A 23,602-nucleotide genomic window follows, 5' to 3' on the forward strand; every position below is an offset into this window, starting at 1 on the left:
CTCTAAAACTCTATGATCTATATTCTTCATTTCAATGCAGAATAGTGTTATGTAAATATAATTAATGTTAGATAGTATTATATTAATTAAATGTAATTTAACACAATATAATTTTGAAAAATGTAAAAATACTCTATTTTGTAGAGAACATGGGAAAACATCTCCTAATAGTTTATATAATAGTTTGCCACAAGTCATTTTAACACACTTTTAAAAACAGTTCCTGTGGGAAATGACAATGTCATTTGGGCCTATTAAAGCATCTTTCTGATTGCACAAACAAAGGAGAAGTACACTGTGGTAACACTAGCCTTTATCTTGTAGACCAGTTTTGCAAATTTGTAGTATCATTTCCCTAAACAACTCAAGACTGAACTGCGCTTCAGTTCCTCAGTTCTACATTTTTGCAGCTGCAAGAAACACAACCTTTGACTTTTTTTTTTAAAGCATTGCTGAAAAAGTTGAGATAGCTTTTGATTTTACCATGCATAACTATAAAGTAACATTTACAAGTGAACTAGACAAGGATATAATAAATTAGACCTCTCCTCTTTTTAGAGAGAGAAGATGGAAACAACGTTGGTTTTCTTTTCTCAATTAAGTATGTGCGAATCAAAAGAAAAAACTTTTTTCAAGTTAGTGCATGGTTTAGGAAAAGAAGAAACAAGCAAAGAAGCCAAAATCAGGTAAAGTCATTTTTGGTCTTAAACTTTTTAAAATACAATTGATGTCAAATATTTGTTAGTACTGGTTTTTGAATTATCTACTTGCAATTGGGAGAGGAAAAAAGCTCTTCATTCATAACGGTAAACAATAGTTAAATCTAAAATACTTCCATTACAAAAAAATAAAACAAGTATAACAATTATAGCCACACAGAATGGCTAAAAAAATCTTTATTGAAATATAATTGTAAATACTTTATTGCCACTGAGGGACAGCAAAATGTATTTCACATTTTTTTTTAATGCTAATGCCGCCATGTACATAATATTTCAGTGGGTTTCACTAGGCAAAAACCGTGTGAGTTTCACTGTGAGTATAAATGTGAGTGTAGGGGTGTTCAGGTGATTACCAATTCTAAGTGAGTTTGGTAGTCAAATGGAGAGATTTTGACTGTCATATAAATTGTCCTGAAGTTGATGTCTTTTTATTACAGAGCTAAGGAAAAAAGAAATAGGCTAAGTCTCCTTCTTCAGAGACATGAGTTTCATGAAGGTACTCACTCCAGTACATCTGGAGACTGGGCCAAACATACAAGGTAAATAACTTTAATTCTTTTGGAGGGGGGAGATTTTACTGATTCTGTTACTAAAAATTTGAAAAAGAAAAGAACGTGAAGGCTTTTTACTTTACTGGAAATTATACAGTAAGGTTAGATGATAAGTGAGGTTAGAGTTCTTATTTCAAGAAATTAGGAATGTTTCATAATATTAACCACTTTAGTAGCTTGAATTAATAATCATGTAAAAATTTAAAGGTACTCTTAAAATTTTATATCTGTCATTTTTAAATGATGTATTTTACTCCTTATAAACTGATGAAATACTCGTTAAGAGTTTTCACAATTCATATGGTAGTAGGAAACAGCTGTTCGTCTCTGTCATCAGCAGTTTGAAAAAATGCTGTATGTAGAAGAGAAAACAAAATTCAAATAATTATTAATTTAAAATTTTTAGCCATTTTTAATTCACAATGAGAGCAATCATCTTAATGCTAAATAATACAGTTCTTCCAAATTTGAAGTATGACAAATAAAATACCTAGGAAAAATGTATTCATCTCTCTTGATTATCATTTTATCTAAAAAGAGAGTTCTTATTCCTTTGGAATTTTATTAGTCAAACTTCCTGTATCTGCTAATTTTTTTTATATTTATATATATAATATTTAATATATATAATATATATATGTTAAATATATCGGCAAAATGTCAAAAGAAATTTGACCAATGTATTTGCAGGTGCCAAAGTAAATGCAACATTCATTTTCTAGTAAGAAAGGAGAAGCCTTTTGAAATATGACTGAAAAGGGCAGTAACATAGCATATGACAGGACAGATTCGTAAACAGACTTACTGCGCATTCCATTATAAAACATTTTGTTTCCTGAACAGAGTCTCCCCTGAAGAGGCAGTGAAATGGGGTGAATCATTTGACAAACTGCTTTCCCACAAAGGTTAGTGATATCTTTTCCCAAATATTTATTTTTTCCAGTCCAGTAAGTCTGTTTTTATTATTATTATTATTTTCTATTGTGCTTTAGGTGAAAGTTTCTTGTTCCTCATTAAACAATACACAATACATAGATTGTTTTGTGACACCCCGTGATGTGTCAACACTCTCCCTTTCTGGACCTCGGATTCCCCATTGCCATTCAGTTTTCCTGTTCTTCCTACCTTTTCATCTTTGCTTTTGGGCTGATGCGCCCATTTAGTTTAGTATACATGGTTGAATTGCAAATACTTTATTTCTTAATGGAAAATTATATGAAGTATATAATTATACAAAACTGGCTGTCATGACAGTTGAGGGTTTGGGATAATTTGTCATTTACAGCACTTTGAGTTTCTGATCACAGGACTCCGGATAGAATAGCCAACTAATGAAAGATTTTTTAAGATACTTGATTTTATTAAGTATTACTTATTACAGCTGAAATATTAGTATTTCTCTGTACTGTGGTAAACAGTTTAAAAATTTTTAGCTTTTCTGATTTGCACAAAACACTTGTTGTGTACAGTCCAGTTGATTCTGACTCATAGCAACCCTATTGGAGAAAGTAGAACCACCCCATAAGGATTCCAAGGCTGTAATCTTTATGGAAGCAAGTTGCCACATCTTTCTCATGGGTCGGCTGTTGGGTTTGAACTGTCAGCCTTTTGGTTAGTAGCCATACACTTAACCACTGTGCCACCAGGGTTCCTACAAAACCCTTGGTTTTATTAAATTCTAAATTGTCTATGTCACTTTTATTAAGATTATATAAAGTTTAGTTTTTTGACGGACATTCAGAGAAACCTCATAAAAACAAGTAGTACTTTTTTTTTTTTCAATTTCATGAATGTTTCACTCTGTGACCTTTATGTCAGTCATATATTTTTGAAACAGAATTTTGTATAAAAGTTGAGCAGTAAGTGAGGAATTAAGGTGGAGCTTTGTGGACGAGACAGAAGGTGAGGACAAGTATTGAGTCCCTGTTTGACTTACCAGCCTTAAAAGAAAGCATGAGTTAGAGGGAAGACTGCCTGGATTGCTACTCTCTATTTTTTTTTTAAGGTCAATTTACATAAAGTAAGTGACTGAGACATTTTGTCTTTATTTAGTCCATGATTTCTTTCAGAGAACAAACCCAATGAGTTGAACAGAGGAGGTTTCTGGGCTAGGCAAACACAGGGCCTATTCTCTAAACTGAACGGGTCAGAGTCTGCTGCAGAAGTTCACACTCTATTTCCACCCAAATACCAAGACACTTCCTCAAGCCTACAGCTCTAATTTATACCTCAAATTTTCCTGGTTCCTTACCTCATTCTTTGACTGAAACAGAAATCCTTCTCAGCTCTTCCCCAGACCATTCCAAGATGAGGCTAACCAGACTACTGTAACTACTGTGTACAGCATTTGTTAGTGGGTGTCTTATCTTGAGGTGTCGAATGTAAAAAGCAGTTCCTGTTGCCATGGAAGCTGGGAGCACCAAACCAAACCAAAAAAGGGCTTGTAATTAGGACTGCATTTGATGTAAATGCTGGACTGCATTTGATGAAAGACCAATTTATTTTCTGGTTTTTCCGCCTCCTTTAAAATTGTCCAACTCTCTATAAGGTTTTGGTGACCTCTTCGTTCATGTTACCTGCTCTTATTCAATATTCTATTTCTGCAGACTAGCCCTGTAAACTTTCCCTCTCACTATGAAAATAGATCACTACTCTGAATGTTGACTCAGAAGGAAAAATGTAAGTAGACAAATCAAGGCTTAAATTTAGGCAAGTATGTAATTGATGAGAATGGAGAATAGTGGTAAGAGGAAGTTTATGCTGATGGAAGTATAATCTGTTCCTTCTTCTCCTCTCCCTTACTTCACATTACACATCTTTCTTCATTCCCAATATTTAATCATTTCCCAGCTGTTGCTAAAATCCTAGCCAAGTATATGTTGAACCTGTCCATCTTTACTATATTCATTGCCACAGTCTTGGCTCAGGTTTTTTCCTGTTCTTAGTAGGCTAATTACAGCAAGCTACGTGAAAATTTCCTCCATGATTCATTCCCTAAAATTTGTTTCTCTTATTTCCTCCTATTTCAAAACATTTTGGTATATTTCTTGCCTTTAGTCCCTTTGCTAGTCAGAACAATGAGAAAATGAGGAATGGAATTCATTTTAGGCAATTGGACTAATAGAAGGAAGCAGAAGTTTTTTCATCCATGAACCCCAAACCCAGCTCACCCCTGGTAAATATTATATGCTCATATGAGAGAATTTGTTGTTAGGACCTAGTTCAGGGTTCCTTTGCCGTTTGATTTCTTTTTATCTTTTGTGACATAATGGTTGTATAATCTTAAACTCACTAATCGCCCTGGCCTCCAGCTTCCTCAACTGTGAAGAGATATGAATGACTTTAGTAGATTTGAGATAATGAATAAAAAGCCAGTAAATTTTAGATACTACCACATATAAATGCTTTCCATTCTTATGAAAACAATTATTGTCAACAGTAAAAGTAACAACATGTTTCTATTTTTTCCAACCTATTTCCCAATTTGATAAATACTAGAGTCAAAAGTTAAATTAAAAGTAATATACAAATTTGATTTTTTTAAACAAAAAAATAGATAAAAACCAAGAAATTTTGACCTTCAGTATGAACTTTAGCTTAAAATAATGTATCAATTTCTAAATGCACTTTAATAAAAAAGACAAGCAGTAATAAATCAAAAACCATTATCAGACTACACTAGTCATTCATAATCATCAATTTCAAATTTGGTTTTCATCAGTCTTCTCACAGAGTAACTTTATAAAAGTAAATGTTACCGATTTGAATTTTGGGACTCAATTAAATCCAATAGACTATACATGGACACACATTTATGAGTGTGTGTACTCATATATTTTTGTGGGTTTGTGTAAAACATCTTTGTAAGTAAAAGGATGCAGTAGAATAAAGTATAACTGAAAATAACTGGCTAGATATTTTTTAAAATGCTGTAGAACTTAAATGTATCATGTAGGCGTTAAAGGAGATAAAATACATATGTGCAATAATTCAACAGGCAGAAGAAAAGGAAACCACTGGCAGAGAAAAAGGTATAAAAAGGGTGAGAAAAAAAAAGATTCTGGTGTAACCTAAAAAGTCAAGGATTTTACTAATACTGAAGCAAATTGTCATGAACACATTAGGAAATCAAGTTGGAAGTAGATTTTGGGAGACTGTTATATAGCTCTGGTGGTGTAGTGGTTAAGTGCTATGGCTGTTAACCAAGAGGTCGGCAGTTCAAATCCACCAGGTGCTCCTTGGAAAGTCTATGGGGCAGTTCTCCTCTGTCCTGTAGGGTGGCTATGAGTTGGAACCGACTGGACGGCAGTGGGTTTGGTTTTTTGTTTTGGTTATATAGCTTACTGGCGTGGATAGAAAGGTAGAATTCTATGCATGTAGTATGGCCTACATACAAGGCTATTACAAACAGAGTCAACTTCAAAGTAAGGGCCATTTGAAAGGAAACTTGATAATCTTTAAAACTGAATTTGTATGTATGTTGCAGAGTGAAGTGATAAAAAAATAGGAGATGATGAAAAGGATGACCCAAAGATCTTTAGATTTTATTCCTTATTAATAGGAACATAATGGTGCCTTTTATAGATGAGAAATAGAAGAGGGAAAACAAATAACAGGTTAGAGTTTGAACTTGTTAAGTGTGCTGGTAAATCTTTTCAGAATGTTTGGGGAGGTGTATAGGTGCACATGGAAGCCCTAGTGGTTAAGAGCTACGGCTGCTAACCAAAATGTTGGCAGTTCAAATCCACCAGGTGTTCCTCGAAAACCCTGTGGGGTAATTCTGCTCTGTCCTATACGGTTGCTATGAGTCAGGATTGACTTGATGGCGAGTTTGGTTTTTTGGTATCTAGAGTGTGGGGAAAGTTACTGAGCTACATACAAAGACCCACTGCCATCGAGTCAATTCCGATTCATAGTGACCACATAAGATGGAGTAGAACTGCCCCATAGGGTTTCCTAAGCTGTAATATTTACAGAAGCTGATTGGCACATTTTTCTCCCTCAGAGGAGCTGGTGAGTTTGAACTGCCAACTTTTTGGTTAGCAGCCAAGCGCTTAATCACTGCATCAGCACGGCCCCTGAGTCACATATAGAAATTTTTGAACTATTCCACATAGCTGATAATTGAAGATTTGAAAGAGAATTATTTCCTATGAAGAGGGTCCCTATCAATAAGAAAATCTCCCCACTACAGCATAACTACTTTCCCAATGTACTACTTCCAGACATTTCAAATAATTTCAGTATTTTTAATGTTCTTATCAATAAATATTGACTTGGACTTTTACACCCTGAATTGTGGTTCTAAGATGAATTCTGAGAATAATTTATAATATGTAAGATAAAAATAAAATATGTAACTCATTCCATCCAATTAAAATTATGAACTGATTATGTTATGGAAAACACTTTATTACTGACTTTGAGTAAGGGCTGGGAGGAATGCATGCTACTCTATTATGGAAGGAAATTAGTACTTCTCATTACAGTTTTCACTTTCTGGCTTTTCAAGTTGCTCTTCCCAATTTTCAGTAACCAGTTTTCTGCAACGTAAGGGATTCCAATGTACTGCGAAGTCAAATTTCTGGGTCAAGCTTACCCATAACTAACACTCAATTTTTTAATCTATCTAAAGAATAAAAGTAAACCAAAGCCAATGTAAATTATAAATGGATCACACAAAGGAAACCACAATGTTCTGTGCCAGACCAAGAGATATGAAGCCAAATATGAAAAGAGAAACAATGCAACCTAGTATTTAGGAGATTATACTGTACTTGGGTTTCCAACTTCAGAGTTTCTTGACTTTTTGTTTCATTGGGTTTCTTGGCATCAGAAAAATACTCCAACAGATGCAAGGGTTTCAATTTAGAAACATACAATTATAAGCATTTCGTATTTGTATGACACATTGAGCCAACTTCTTCCAGTGTGAATTCTAATCCAAGGTTATATCAAGCACTTTAAAAATAGTTATTATTATTATTATTTACACAGCAAGTTAGGATCCCATTGCACAATTTCTACACAAATTGTTCAATGACATTTGTTAAATTCATCACAATATGTCGACATTCTCTAACTGTATTCTGTTGCATTTTCAGTACTCTGGTTTCCCTGCCCTCTTATTTTCTCATCTTTGCTTTTGAGTAATTGTTGACCTTTTGGTCTCATAATGATGTTTTTTAAATAGAGCACTGATCTTACGGGTAATATTCTTTATTTTGTGTGTCTCTCTGTTATTTTGCTAAAAGTTGATCTCAGGGGACAGGCTTGATTTTAGGTTTAAAGAGTCTCTCAGGGCAATAGCCTCCTTGATCCTCTGTTCTCTACTGTTCCAGTTTATCTGGATTTTTTTTTTTAATAAGGTTTTGAGTTCTGCTTCACATTTTTCTCCTATTCTCTCTGGAACCATCTGTTGTGACCCTGGTCAGAACGATCAACAGTGGTGGCTGGGTCAGAATGGTCAGTGGTGGTAGCGGGGCACCAGCTAGTTCTTCTGGTCTCGGGGTAGATGAGGTTGTGGCTCATAAAGCCTTGTTTATTCTCTGAGCTTTTGGTCCCTTCTTACAGTTCTGCTCCCGGCAAGTAGAGACCCATACTTGTGTGATGGCTGCTCATAAGCTTTGAAGACCCCAGATGCTACTCACTTCATTGTGATGCAGATCATGATTTTCACGAGCTGTGTTATGTCAATTGATTGAGTTGTCCCATGAGAATATCAATTGATTGAGTTGTCCCATGAGAATATGGCCCTAAGCTTTCAAACCTGGAAAACCAATCTTAGGAAGTGTTTGATTATGTCTGTGGAGTATCCGTGTTTGTATCTTCAATGAATATATGTGCCTGTATGCACATATTTGTATTTATACATACCTGTAGTTTTTTTTTTTTTTATAGTTACTTCGATGTGTCCTCACCTACATTATTCCTGTACCTACCAGTATACCAATATGCCTATACTCATCCATATGTGTCCAACATTCGTTTTTACTTGGTTGTGCTATAATCACTACATCCACATTTGGCATCACCTCTCCCATCACCAAAAAAAAAAAACAAGTCTTTATGATTTGAAGTCTACTTTCCCCTCCCTCCTCTTCTCCCTAGTAACCACTGATGAAATTGATCTCTCTATATGTACCTACTCTTATCTTCTTATAAAAGAGGGATCATACAGTATTTGTATTTGTCCTTATATGCTTGACTTATTTCTCTTAGCATTATGCACTCCCAGTCAATCCATGCCATAGTATGTGTCATGGATTCATCATTGATCTTTATGGTTGCATGGTATTCCATCGTACGCATGAACCAAAATTTGCTTATCACTTCATCTGTTGATGGGCATTCAGTTATTTCCATTTATTTGCAATAATTTGAAAATAAAGCAGCAATGTTATTGTGAATAAAGTGTGTATATGTCTGTTCCTGTCATTATTTTTATGTGTCTGGGATACATACAGAAGCCCTGGTGGTGCAATTTTTAAAGCACTGCTAACCAAAAGTTGGTGATTCGAACCCACCAGTCGTTCAAGAGAGAAAGATGTGGGTGTGCTTCTGTAAAGATCTACATCTTTGGAAACCCTATAGGGCACTTCTACTTTGTCCTTCAGGGTTGCTATGAATTGGAATCTACTCAACAGCAGTGAGGTTTTTAGGATATATACCAAGAGTGGGATTGCTGGATTATAGAGTAGTTCCATTTCTGGTTTTTTGAGAAAGCACCATGCATTTTCTATAGTGATTGTGCCATTTTACAGTTCCACCAGCAATAGATAAGGGTTCCAACCTCCTCACATCCTCACTAACATTTATTGTTTTGTTTGCTTTTTTTTTTCTAAATCAGTGTCATTTTAGCCGGGGTAAGATGGTATCTCATTGTACTTTTGATTTACATCTCTCTAGTTTAGTGGCTAAGGATCTCTAACACCTTTTCATTTGTTTGTTGGCTGCTTGGATGTCCTCTCTGGTGAAAGTTCTGTTCATGTCCTCTGCCCATTTTGTGACTGGGTTGTTTGACTTTTTGTTGTTGAGTTGTTGCAGTTTTCTATAGATTTCAGAGTTTCCAAAGTTGTATAGAGTTCCAGAGTTTTTTTAAATAAAATCTTTTGATGAGCATAATTTTTAAATTTTTTGAGGTCCTGTCTGGTTCAGGAGCTACTGTGCGGTGTGTGGCTCCTACTGCGGATGACTCAGGTGAGCACTTAGCTGCCTCCCACCCAGTAGGCAGCCCAGGTAGCTCTCAGTGTGGATGCCTTGCGCAGGCACTCCACTGGGTTCAGCTCAGCTGCCACTGCCTTCTTTGCTAAGCCAGCTGCCGGGAGGGCCAGTTTTCCTGTGAGAACCTGCCTGGGGAGGGGATGGTGTAGGCCAGGTGGCAGAGGGAGCCTGAGCCAGGGCTGGAGTGCCTGGGCTATGTACCTTTCCATTGGAGCCCTAAGGAACCATACCAGACAAAACATGGGGACTAGGTCTACTGAGTCCTGGGTGCTGAGGAGGACTGGGACTGAGAGTTTGGGCCTGGGCCTCCATCTCCACAGACTAAGTAGCTTCCAGGCAGCGCACAGCAGAAGTGGGGCTCCAAACTCAACAAGAGTGTCTGGCATCCTGGCACTCAGACATCTGGGTGCCCCAGCCCACAGACATATATGAGGTCAGGCATTGCTTGAATGGATGTTAATTAAGCAAAGCATACCTGTAATCAGTTATGATCTTCTTTATCTCTGTTGGTTCAGTTGTAATGTCATAAATTTTGTTTCTTAATTTGGTTATTTGCCTCTTCTGATTTGTTTCTTTTGTCAATCTAGCCAGTGGTTTGTCTATCTTATTGCTCATTTCAAAGCACCAATTTCTGATTTCTATTGCTTTTCTGTTTTCTATTTCATTTCTTTCTGCTCTGATCTTTATTATTTCCTTTTTCTGGTGCCTTTTGCCTTCTTTTCCTCTTCTTTTTTTATTTGTTCAAGTTGTTGGTTTAACTTAATGATTCTGGATTTTTCTTCTTTTTTTAATGAGGGCATTTATTGCTATGAATTTCCCTTTGAGTACTGTTTTTGCTAGGTCCCAAATATTTTGATATGTTGTGTTTTCATTTCAGTTTTTTATTAATTTCACTTTTGATTTCTTCTATGACCCAAAAGTTTTTTGGAAGTGTATTATTTAGCCTCCATGTATTTCTTTTTCTCTTATTTTTTCTGTTGCTGATTTCTAACTTTATACTATTATTGTCAGAGAAAATGCTTCATGTGATTTCAATCTTTTTAAATTTGTTGAGACTTGCTTTGTGTCCTAGCATATGGTTTATTCTGGGAAATGATCCATGTGTGCTGGAGAAGAATGTGTATTGTTCTGATGCTGGATGGAGTGTTCCATATACGCCCATTAGATCCAACTGGCTCATGGTTTTATTTAAGTTTCCAGTGTCTTTAGTGATATTCTTTTTAGAGGTTTTACTATAATCAAAATGTTGTGTTGAAATTCCCTACTATTATTGTGGAAATGTTTATTTCCCCTTTCACGTAAGTCAACAGTTTTCCATGTATTTTGGTGCTTTGCTGTTCAACCAAACAAACCCATTGCTGTCAGGTGCATATATATTTATAATTGTTATATATTCTTGCTTGATTGACCCATTTATTATTATGTAACATCCTTCTTTATCTCTTGTAATAGATTTAAAGTCTATTTTATCTGCTATCAGAATGGCCACCCCTGCTCTTTTTTGTTTACTAGTTGCATGGGATATTTTTCTCCATCCTTTAATTTTTAGCCTGTTTGTGTCTTTATGTCTAAGGTGTGTTTCTTGGAGACAGCAAAAGGATGGGTCATGTTTTCTTATCCATTCTGCCACTCTGCCTTTTGCATGGGGCTTTTAGACCATTCACATTTAAGGTTATTACTGAAAATGATGTGTCTACCTCACTCATTTTGCTATAAGCTTTTTGAATGTTTCATGTCTTCTTTGGTTTTTTATTCTGGTTTTTCTGTTTTTGTTTGTATTTGGGTGCTTTCTTATAATGAGTCTTTTTGCTTTCTTCCTCCTTTTCTTCAGAATGTTTTTTCTTGGTGATTTCTTAGTGGTTGCCACATGTATTCCATTACACAACTTATAGTTGCAACAATGCTTAACATGTGAACCACAGTTAATATACAACCTTAACATAATAAATCTACATCTGATATGGTCTTCCCATTCCCATTTCTGTTGGTGTGTCTCCATTAATATCAAATATAAGCCTTATTTAATAAGTTTACTTTGTGCTTATTTCTTACAAACTTGATGTATTTTTCTGTGTGTGGGATTTAATTATTGATTTTATTTCCTGAAAAATGTCATGTACTTGGTCCTTATGATTATCTGTGTTGTCGCATTTTTTGAAGATCACCTGTTGCCGTCAAGTCAATTCCGACTTATAGTGACCCTATTGGACACAGTAAAACTGCTCCATAGGGTTTCCAAGGAGTGCCTGGTGGATTCAAACTGCTGACCTTTTGGTTAGCAGCTGTAGCTCTTAACCACTATGCCACCAGGGTTTCCTTGGAGATCACAATCTCTCTTATTTTTCTCTTTTTTTCCCCATGTATCGATATGAATATTTATTTAATGCTCTTCCCTTTCAATTTAGAGTACTCCCTTGAATAATACTTGCAAAGCTGATGTGGTAGTGGCAAATTTCCAGAGCTTCTGTTTGTTTGGAGATGTCTTGATTGATTTCTCCTTTGTTTTTGAATGACATCTTTGCTGGGTAAAGAATTCTTGGCTGGTGATTGTTTTTTTTCCATATTTTATTTATATGGTGGGCCCTGGCAGTGCACTGGTTAAGAGCTTAGCTACGAACCAAAAGGTAGCAGTTTGAACCTACCAGCTGTTCCTTGGAAACCCTATAGGGCAGTTCTGTTCTGTGCTATAGTGTCTCTATGAGTTGGAATCTACTCAAAGGCAACAGGTTTGGTTTTGGGTTTGGTTATTCTATATATGTCATTCCACTGCCTTCTGGCAAATGTAGAGGGAAAGAGGCTTAGCTGGTCACAGGCCCTGTCATAAGCGGTGGAGCTCCATTTTCCTATGGTGAATGTGGGGGACCTCCTATGTTGTTCCATCATGGGGGTCCCTGCGTAGGCTCTACCATGTTGCCCTGCTGTGGGCCCTTTCCCTCTGTGTCACCCTGTCAGTCTAAAGTATTCCCCTAACCCTGTTGCCCTTAAAGCTCCTGCAGGTACTAGTGACAGTCCATCTCAAACCTCATTGAGATTCAACAACACTCTCTCATAGCACCACAGTCTCCCTATAATACTCCCTCCCAATTGTGCAACCCAAGAACTCTCATGGCCAATTTGTGTCACCTTAAAAAAATTGGGCTCTTGCTTCCTCAGATTGTCTCCTTTTCTGTGTTCCCTACTTGGGATGTTACCCAGCCCTATCCCAATATGGCTGTGATGAGTGAGCATTTCCGATGTTAGTGGGTAGGTTCTCCCAGATTCTGTGCCATCCTCATTCCTCCTTTCCTCCACTTCTGGACTCACTCTGACTCTTTAACACCTCAGCTGCCATCCAGAACTCTGAGATCTCAGTCTGTAATGTTTTTCATTTGTTATTCATTGGATTAGTTGCTTGGGGAGTAAATGGGAGTGTCCGCTTAGTTCATCATCTAGCTCCGCCCTCTATCAAGCATTTTTGCCATCTACATTCATCACCGTAACCTTCTAAAAGACTGTTTAATAAACTACTGCCTCTGTGTAAGAATGATTCCATTGTGATCTGACTTAGTGCAGCTGCTCAAAGTGAAAAGCAGAAATAGGAAGTAATTAATGTGCTGGAATAATCTTGTATAACATTACATATATTTTTAAAAGAATAATTTACTTAAAGCTTAAATAAAAGAACTACTTTCTCTTCATCAATTCATTTCTTGCATTAATATTGATTCTTCACTAGTATATTCATGTCAAAAAATATCAGTTAACTTTGGTGAACTCAGTGTGATCAATCACATCATTTTTCTGTGACTTAATTTTGAATGTTCATATTAAACTTGACACTTACCATGATAACCAAGAATGTTTCTATATATTTCCTAGAACAGAGGCTGGCATATAGTCAACACTTATACTTTGTGAATCTTTTAAATAAGGAGTCCTGGTAGTGCAATAGATTAGCATTTGGCTGCTAACCTAATGGTTGGCAGCAGGAATCCACCAGCAATTCTGTGGAAGAAAAGACTTGGTGATCTGCTCCCGAGAAGACGATACCCTAGGAAATCCTTTAGAGTAGTTCTACTCTGTCCTACATGGTCTCTATGGGTAGAAGTTGACTGGACAGCAAAAAACAACATCTTTTAAATAATGTTATTGTTCTTTTCTGGAAGGCTTCTATTTGAATTCCATGAAAGCTGATTTTTTTCCTGTTACTCCAAACTGAATAAATCAACCCTGCAGTTGTTCTTCATTTGTCCATGGCATATGCATGTCTGTCTTATTCATTAATCTCAATGTCCCTCAAAAGTAAAGACTTAGCTATCTTCAGAGTAGTTTAGTGGTAAAGGGCCCGTAATTTTGAATAACATAAACCTGGGTTCAAACCTGTGCTCTCTTTTACTATCTGTAAGATTTGGGGCAACTTAATTCTCTGAAGCTGAACTTCTTCATCTGTAAAATGGACATAATAAGATTGACTCCATAGGGCCGATACGGAGAGTAAATGGAATTACGCAACTACAATCACGCGGCAATGTGCCAAAACTTTAGTAAACATTCAAAACTGAGTACTGTTGTAATCAAGGTTACTGCATCTCAGTGTACAACACAGCCCTTCGCTTCACACTAGGTGTTTCATAAATAATTAAAAGATTGATGAAAGGAATTACTTTTAATAAGTAAGTGACAACTTCGGTTGCTTAACATACCTATGATCCCTTTTAAGTGTCAGTACAAAACAAGTTACTATAATTGAGATCTATTAATTGGAAAAGTAATGGACACATCCTTCATAAATCTTGACAATATATTGATGCACTTTAGGAATAACTTGATATTTAAAAACTGATCAATCCATACTTATACATGACATAGGGGTAGAGCAGTGATATCAATTTGCATCCCTTCACTGTGGTCAGTGCAACTTTATTCACAAATACTGAGTTTCCTTTTTCCAAACTAGACCTGACCTGAAACAGACTGCTGTCTCATCGCAGATATTTATTTTGCCACTTTACTTCAATTTTCCTTTAAATAGTAACAGAAGGCAAGTAAGAACAAGCGAAAATACTTATTATGGGGGAAGAAGGAGAAAACCAAAAAACCGAACCCATCGTGTCCGAGTCGATTCTGACTTGTAGTGATCCTATAGGACAGAATAAAACTGTCCCATAGGGTTTCCAAGGAGCAGCTGGTGGATTGAAGTTGCCGACTTTTTAGTTAGCAGTGGAGCTCTCAACCACCGTGCAACCAGGGCTCCTAGAAGAGGAAGTGGCAGCATTTAAATTATAAACAAACAGACAACAATACCCAATGACATTCTTCCTAAATCCAACAGAATGCACATTTTCATATGCATACTTTAAAAAACTACCTTAAAAAAAATCAGGCTTACCTGAAAATATTCTCACAATCATTTTATTATCTTGCTTCCAATTGATTCCTAGTATTTAACCAAGAAATTATCTTCAGATATCTGCTTTATAGCAGCTACAAAGAACAGCATGCCAAGACATTAACTCTGTAATAAAACATTGCAGATTTCTATTAGAAAATACAAAAAACCTATCACTTCTGAAGATAAGTATTGGAGATGAATTGAGAAAATATAAATATTTTTGAGAAATTGATCCAATAAAAAATGGGTATTAATTTTGGGGAAAAAACATTTCAGAAATTTGAAAGTGGAAGGAAATGTGGGTGCTAGCAACTGTTTTCCATTGCACTTAAATATTCATAGAGGGGAAAGTCCTCAAGAATAATTAAAAAAAAAGTTCCAGTCAGAGGCTAGAGCATGGTTACATGATCCGCTAAAGTTTGGTTCAAGCCTGTCAATCTGCAGATGTTTTTGTTGTGGTTTTGCTTTTAGACACATACATTGCCCACATTTGAAACTCTACCTTAATTTCAGTTTAGACATTGAAAGACATGTTTTGCTTCGGTCTCTTTGTTTCTTTCAAAATTAATAAAGAAGAAGGGAGGGAAAAAAGATGAAAAGTAAAACTAGAGATTATTCAATAAAACTGATTTTCCTTACATGAAAGAGCCCTGGTGGTGTGGTAGTTAAAGTGTTTGGCAGTTCAAACCAACCAGCCGCTCTGTGGGAGAAAGATGTGGCATCTGCTTTTGTAAAGACTTACAGCCTTGGAAAACACATGGGGCAGTTCTACCTTATGAGTCAGAACCAACTGGACGGCAGTGGGTTTAGTTTTTGGTTTTGGTTTCAGTTACATAAACAGAAAAGGAAGAAGTTTTTAAGTTGCTGTCAATCAGTAGTCAAATGATGTTTACGCAATCTTTTTCCCACAGTCCTTAGCCTGAGGCTCCAACTTCACCTGAAGTCTGGAGAGGATGCTACACTCTAGTTTTCAAAAATTAAAGGAATGTTGCCTTGGACATTGTAATGACTCAAACTGCGTTTTTACGAGTTCAGGCACTGAGAGCAAGGGCCAAATGAATTGTGGGAAGGAAAATCAAACAGGAACAATAATCCCTATGGGTGCTTATGTGGTAATAAATCAGGGTAAACCAGCATGTCTGACTCCCCGTTGTTCAAACTGGCAGCTTTTTTGTTTTAAAAACATTAAAAGTAGGGACATGCCATTAACTTTTCTCTGAAACATGTACATTTTAGGTATTAGGGGAAAATTTGCTATGAAATTGTTTCAAAGAATTATTACCCATTTATATTTCCCTTTCATGCTCTGAGAAAAACACACTGCTCAGCGTGAGAAATAAATTGTAAAAATCATGTACTAACCAAGCTAGAGGAATAAGAAGATTGGGTTAAACATCACCCATATTAATTACTCTTGCTTCTTCTCAGCAGTCAGAGTTTGCCGATACATTCAGGAATCATTTAGCACTAAGGTCTCCATAAGCAGGTTATGTTTGACTAAGGATTATCTCACTGGCATCCAATGACTGTAGACAAGTTCTGAAAGTTGCCTGTCAGTTTTATGAAGGCTTCTCAAATTCTTGTTGAGCCTGAGCTCTGCTCATCTCCCTAGTTTCTTCGCTAATATCTAACCACTAGCATCTGGTGCTTCCAAACCAAAAAAACCCACTACTGTTGAGTCAATTCCGGCTCATAGCTTAGAGTTACTTTATTGGGGAAAAGAAATGTCAGGACAGTCCCCTCCTCCCAGTGCAAATGGCAGAGTCAGTGGGGTGAAAGAGACTCACATCACTGTTTCATCATCATAAAGGTCAGAGTCATTCCATATTCTGACACTTAAGGATGTCCATAGGTTGTCATGTCACTTATTGAGTACTGATTTCTTAAATATGAAATTTATGGCACCCTAATATTTTCAAAAGATTACCTATAAAGTTAAAAAAAATGATATTCCATGATGAAGAGGCCAAGTTTTACGTATAGGAGAAATAAATGATTATATGTAAAATAAAATTAGAGGAGTGTATTAGTTTCCTGTGGCCGCTGTACAAATTACTACAAATAATATTAGTAGGTTAAAACTACACAAATTTATTATCTTACAGTTCAGTAGATCAGAAGTCCAATACAGGCCTCACGGTAATAAAATCAAGGTGACGGCAGGTTATGTTCCTTTCTGGACAGTCTAGGAGAGAATCCCTTTCCTGTTCATTCAGACTGTTGGCAGAATTCAGTTCTTTGTAATTTTGAACCAAGGTCCACATTTTCTTGCTAGCCATTTCCACCTTCTAGAGGTCATCACATTCTTTTGTTCCTGGCCACCTTCTTCCATCTTCAAAACTAGCAACACAGGGCCAAGTTCTTCTCACATAGTGTCTCTCTTACCCACTCTTTGGACTTCTACTTTTAAGGACTCATGTGATTAGATTGGGCCTACCCAGATAACTCAGGTTAATCTACCAGTCTCAAGGTCCTTAACCGTAATTATAACTTCAAATGTCTCACAGTCTAAGGTAACATGTACGCAGATTCTGGGTAACAGGGCATGGACATTTTTGGAGTGCCACTACTCTGCCTACCACAAGAAACATTCCCTTCCTGAGAATGACACACTTCTACAAATCTACTTTTATTATTTTTTTAAATGAGATCTTGGACAATTTAACTTATCTGAACCCCAGTTTCCCTATTTATGAGAATTAGTATATGAGATTTATTCCAGGTGTCTGTTGTGACAATTAAATTGGTAATGCATATACATGGCACTTAGCACTAAGCCTAGAACATAATGAACACTCAAACTCTCTAAAAATGTTAAATATGTAATAATTCATAGCTGTTGCCAGAATTCTACCAATATCTTCATTCTATATGGAATTTTTTATATTAGAAATAGTCATTGATCACAGCAAAAAGTATTAGAGAGGAGAGAGTACAAAAAATGGCACTATAAGTGAAAATGAGTTGAGCAGGCAAAGAGAGCTATAATTTATTTCACATTTTTCCAATAATATATCCAACATATGATAATATGATATAATTATTAGCAATCTTAGTTGCATTGGGACAAATCTGCTGCAAAAGACCTCTTTAAAGTGTTAAAAAGCAAAGATGTCATCTTGAAGACTAAGGTGCACCTGGCTGAAGTCATGATGTTTTCAATCATCTCATATACATGTGAAATCTGGACAATGAATAAGGAAGACTGAAGAATTGATGCCTTTGAATTGTGGTGTTGGTGAAGAATATTGAATATACCATGGACTGCCAAAAGAATGAACAAATCTATCTTGGGAGAAGTACAACCAGAATGCTCCTTAGAAGCAAGGATGGCAAGGCTACATTTCACATACTTTGGACATGTTATTAGGAGGGACCGGTCCTGGAGAAGGACATCACACTTGACAAAGTAGAGAGTCAGCACAAAAGAGAAAAACCCTCAATGAAATGGATTGACACAGTGGCTACAAAAATGGGCTGAAGCACAACAACAGTTATGAAGATGGCACAGGACAGGGCAGTGTTTTGTTCTGTTGTGTGTAGCATTCCTGTAAGTTGGAACTGACTTCAGGGCACCTAAGAACAACAAAAACATTAACAGTCTACTCACAGTTAAATCACTACAGAACAAGTAATCATTAATCAAATCATTCTCTGAGAGCTTTTAAAAATTATCGAGACTATATTCTACTGTAAGCCAAGTTTTTTTTTCTCTAAAGACAGATTTTATTAAGGTGAGTTGCTGTTTGTTTTCATTGACTTAAAAATACTATGAAGATGTTATCACAAACCAGTGTTATCTTTCTTTTTATTTTATTTATTTTGTTGTTGAGAATATACACAGCAAAACATACAAATCAACAATTTCTACATGTACAATTCAGTGATGTGAGTTACATTCTTTGAGTTGTGCAGTCATTCTCACCCTCCTTTTCTGAGTTGTTCCTTCCCCATTACCATAAACTCACTGCCCCCTCAAGTTCCTATCTAATTTTTTGAGTTGCTGTTGTCAATTTGATTCCATATAGATAATTTTCAAAGAGCACAATGCTCAAGCCAGACTTTTTTTTTTCTAGTTAAGCTAAACTATTGTTTGGTTTTAAGAAGGCTTAATACTTTTTGGCTTAAGGCTTAAAGATTACCTCAATAGTTTCATGGGTTCATCCAGCCTCCATGGTCCCAGAAAATCTGAAGTCTGTGAGAATTTAAAATTCTTTTCTGCATTTTCCCCCTTTTGATTAGGATTACTTTATAGAATTCTTGATCAGAAGGTTCATTAATGGTAGCTGGGTGCCATCCAGTTCCTCTGGTCTCATGGAAAAGGTGTCAGTTGTTCACAGAGGCAATTAACCACACATTTCATATCCTTTTCCTATTCCTAAATCTCCTTCTTCTTTTGTTAATCCAGGTGAATAAAGACCAATTGGTGTTCCTTGGATGGTCTTTTTTAAGCTTTTAATACCCCAGGTGCTACACAATGAACTTGGTAGAAAAGAAGCACTAAACACATTATTAGGCCAATTAATTGGGAAGTCCCATGAAACCATGACCCTAAACCTCTAAACCAAAGCCAGCAAGGTTTTTTGTTGTACATAAGCAGCCTCAGAAGCTAATCTTTTTTATTTGTTTGTTACTGGCTTAAGTATATCTAGCACAGAACTTTTGCCAATTCAACTTTTTACAGGTGTTCAACTTACTGATAGTGATAATCCCCTTCCAGTCAACCCACACTGAAAATGTTTTTGTTAGGCACTGTTGAATCGGTTCCTACTCATAGCAGCCGTATGTACAACAGAACAAATACTGCTGGATCCTGCACCATCCTCACAACCATTGCTATGTTTGAGCCCATTGTTACAGCCCTTGTATCAATCTATCTCACTGAGGGTCTTCCTCTGCAAATAGGTTTTTGTATTACAGTTATCCTAGCCTCATAAAGAAACCTGGGTGGCAGAGTGGATTAGAGCTATGACTGCTCACCCAAATGTTGGCAGTTCAAATTCACCAGATGCTCCTTGGAAACCCTATGGGGCAGTTCTGTTCTGTCCTTTAGGGTCACTAAGAATTGGAAGTGACAACAGCAATGGGCAGCCTCATGAAATGATAAGGAAAATATTTACTATTCATCTGTTTACTGGAAGAAAGTGTGTAAGATTAGACTACTTAAATGTTTTGTGGAATTCATAAGTGAGCCATATGGGCCTAAAGAATTTCCATGCACCCCCCAACTTCCATCAGAAGGTGTTTCATGGCAAAACAAATTTATTAATTAAATTAGGGCTCTCAGATTTTTCACTTCTTCACTGTCAGTTTGGATAGGTCGTATTTTTTTTAATTGTCCATTTCATTTAAATTCTATTTCTTGTAAAAAGTTGTTCATAATATTCACTTTTTAACTTCATAATATCTATATGTGTTAATACCCTCTGTGTACTTCATGATATGAAACAGTCTCTCTAGCCGTTCCATTTATATTAATATTTAAAAAAATTAAATTTCAGCCTTGTTAGTTTTCTCAATTGTTTGTATTCTATTATCTAAACTTTGACTCTTGCCTTTATGTTTTTTTTTTTTTTCCTTCTACTTACTGTGAATTCAATTTGCTCTTGATTTTAAAGCTTTGTAAGTTGGAAACTTATATCTTAATTTTTACAGTTTCTTCTTTTCTAATATAGCATTTCACAGACTAAATATCCCTCTAGGCATTGTTTAAGCTACATTCCACAAATTGTGATGTGTTGTGGTGTTTTCATGATAATTCAATTGCATACTTTTTCTAATTTCCTTTATGTTTCTTTCTTTGTTCTATAGATATTTAGAAGTGTGTTTTATTTGCACATATTGGGGATTTTCTAGATGTATTACTGCTTTTTTTTTTTTTTACTTCATTTCCCTTGTGGGGAAAGAACATACTCTTTAAGATTTCAGTCTTTTGAAATGTATTTAGACATTTCATATTCCATCTTGTGGTCTACCTTTGATTATCTTCCATGTGCACTTGAAAAGATGTGTCGAATAGAGTGCTTCATAATTGTCAATTAGGTCGATTTGGTTGATAAAGTTGTTTAAGTTTTATATACTCCTATTGATATTCTGTCTACTCATTCTATCATTTAATGAGAAGTAGATTAAATTATATAACTGTAATTGTGAATTTTTATCCTACTTCTTTCAATTCTATTGCTTTGCTGCATATATTTTGAAGTTCTGTAATTAAATACATAAACATTTAGGATTGTTATGTACTACTGATGATTGACCACTTTATAATTATGAAATGGAAATACCCTATATTTGGAATCATTTTGTCAGGCCATGTCATATTTCTTAAACAAAATTTTTATGTTTAACCTCTGCATCGTGTATCATTTTCATCCTTTCATTTTATCTTCCTGATTCTCTGTATTTAACATGTGTCTCTTGTAGCTAATATACTAAAAAACCAAACCAACCTGTTACCATCAAGTTGATTCCTACTCATAGCAACCCTACAGGGCAAAGTATAACTGCCCCATACAGTTTCCAAGGAGCATCTGGTGGATTCGAACTGCCAACATTTTGGTTAGCAGCTGTAGCTCTTAACCGCTATGCCACCAGGGTTTCCTCAGTCTGGTTTTAATTTTTAATCCAGTCTGACAATCTATGACTTTTATGAAAGTGTTAAGTCCATTTAAATGTAATGTCATTATTGTTATGGATAGGCTCGTGTCTAATATCTTACTATTTATATTTTGTTTGCTCCATCTTTTTGTTTTTGTTCCTCTTATACTTTCCTGCATTTGTTAGATTGGATATTTTCGATCTCTGTGTCTTCTAGTGTACATCCTTCTTCTTCTGCATCTTTAATCTGCTGTCATGCACATCCAAAGAATTTTTTTTTTAATTTCATATATTTTACAGTTTAGTTCTAGAATTTTCATTTGATGAATTTTTAGTTTTGATTTCTTTTCTGAGGTTTTTCATCTATTCACTCATGTCTTTTCTAAGCATTATGTCTTGAACATTTTTATAATAGCTACTTTAATGTCCTTATTTGCTAATTCCAAAATTTTGAAAACCTCATGGTCAGTTTCTACTAACTTCATTGTCATCGATAATGGATTACATTAGACATTTCCTTGCATGCCTAATAAATTTTTAGTATATATGAGTGTGGAGGAAGTGCTTGTCGTAGGAATCTAGATTATCTTCTGTTCCCTTTAAAGGATGTTGTTACTTTTCTGTCGTACAAATTACTGATGGATCCTGTTGATTCTTTCAGTCCAGTTTGATCTTTAAGGTTGGTCTCTTTCAAATATGTCTTAGTACTAGAAAAAAGTCACTTACCCTACAGCACAGTATTTATTCCAATGACATGGCTTTTCTTGGTTATCTCCACTACGGCTGACCCAGAACACCAAAATCTAGCAGACTTGTGCAACCTCTCGTATCTCCATTCACCTCTCAGCCCCACAAGAACTATTCTCTGCTAGAGCTCACAAAGCTTGCCTTGTCCGTGTGCACCTGACCCATAGTCAAAGACCTGCAGGAAACCCGCATACAGGTTTCTTAGTTCTCCTCAGGGCCAGATTAAGACATGTGAGGGACCTAAACACTGATAATCTGTGGTATCCACTCCTCTGCTCACTCATGCATTTGACTAGGATATGTGAGTTTTATATATATATAGGTATATATACACATACATATATGTGTATGTGTGTGTCTTAGCTATCCATGATGTAACTTCTTTTTAAACATGACTATATTAGCAATTGAACGCAAAAGTGGCATATGCCATTTCAGTGGAATAAGATGAATTGTATTACAAAATTTTTAGTGGATGCGAGGCACTAAGGTTTTTACTGTACACCACATTTTCGACAAAAAGAATACTCTACAACCAAGAAAATGAATCGGTGAACTTAGTTGTTTCAACAGATTAAAATTCTGTGATCTCCAGCAATGAAAAATCAGCTTTCACCAATTTTGCTTTAAATGGCTTATACTTCAATTTTGATGCTTGTTTCATAATTAATTGCTGTAATTATAAATAAAAAAATGAAAAGATGCCATAAAAGAAAATTTAATGATCAGAAAAGAAATATTACAACAAATTACTATATTTTATTTTTAGATAGATCTTTCATCTCTAACATGCTATAATTAAAAATATTTCTTTCTCCTCTGTGGTCTTACAAATTCTTCAGTGATTTCATCATATTTAAGCTGCCAAATAATATCTACTTCCATACATAATACATATAATGAATCAAGTCTTTCTTGAATCATTGTACGTCGAGGGTTTTTGAGTCTCTTTAGGGACAAAAATGAAAGTTCTGTTGTGTAGTTTGTGATCATTAAAGTAATGCAATTTCAACACTGGGAAATATGCACTGTATTTTATCTTCCATTATGGAATTATACCTACATGAGTTTTGTCTTTCCTGAATCTATAAACTTAGTTCCCATGTAAGAATGAAATTGTTGCACTTCTCCATAAAAGTTTGTATTTAAGTCATTGGGATAAGCTTGCATTAATTTCTTGAATGTTTTCATGCATATTTCATCCACATTGTTTAGGAAGGAAAATCTATTTGAAAGAACTTCATACACTTTCATCCTTCTTGTCCTGCAAGATTCAAGTGTGTCAATGATGGTGTAGTATGTGGTTATGGAAAATTAATCTCTGGCACTCAGGACTTCCAGAGCACTTCCATCAATTACTTGTTTATTTCAAATGCTCCTGTGATGGC

The 23,602-nt window shown here is 35.7% G+C and overlaps 1 protein-coding gene across 1 annotated transcript in view; it reads left to right on the forward strand.

Moving 5' to 3' along the window:
• The first annotated feature begins 339 nt into the window (after positions 1-339).
• RGS18 (regulator of G protein signaling 18) overlaps positions 340-23,602 on the forward strand; it is a 49,257-nt gene continuing 25,994 nt past the window's right edge. Inside the window, exons 1-3 of the mRNA XM_049868150.1 lie at positions 340-686; positions 1,160-1,261; positions 2,117-2,178. Of these exons, the coding sequence (XP_049724107.1) occupies positions 568-686; positions 1,160-1,261; positions 2,117-2,178 (283 nt within the window). The 5' untranslated portion in view covers positions 340-567. The remainder of the gene's footprint in view (positions 687-1,159; positions 1,262-2,116; positions 2,179-23,602) is intronic.

Source organism: Elephas maximus, chromosome 24 (assembly GCF_024166365.1).
Source record: "Elephas maximus indicus isolate mEleMax1 chromosome 24, mEleMax1 primary haplotype, whole genome shotgun sequence".
Taxonomy (NCBI): domain Eukaryota; kingdom Metazoa; phylum Chordata; class Mammalia; order Proboscidea; family Elephantidae; genus Elephas; species Elephas maximus.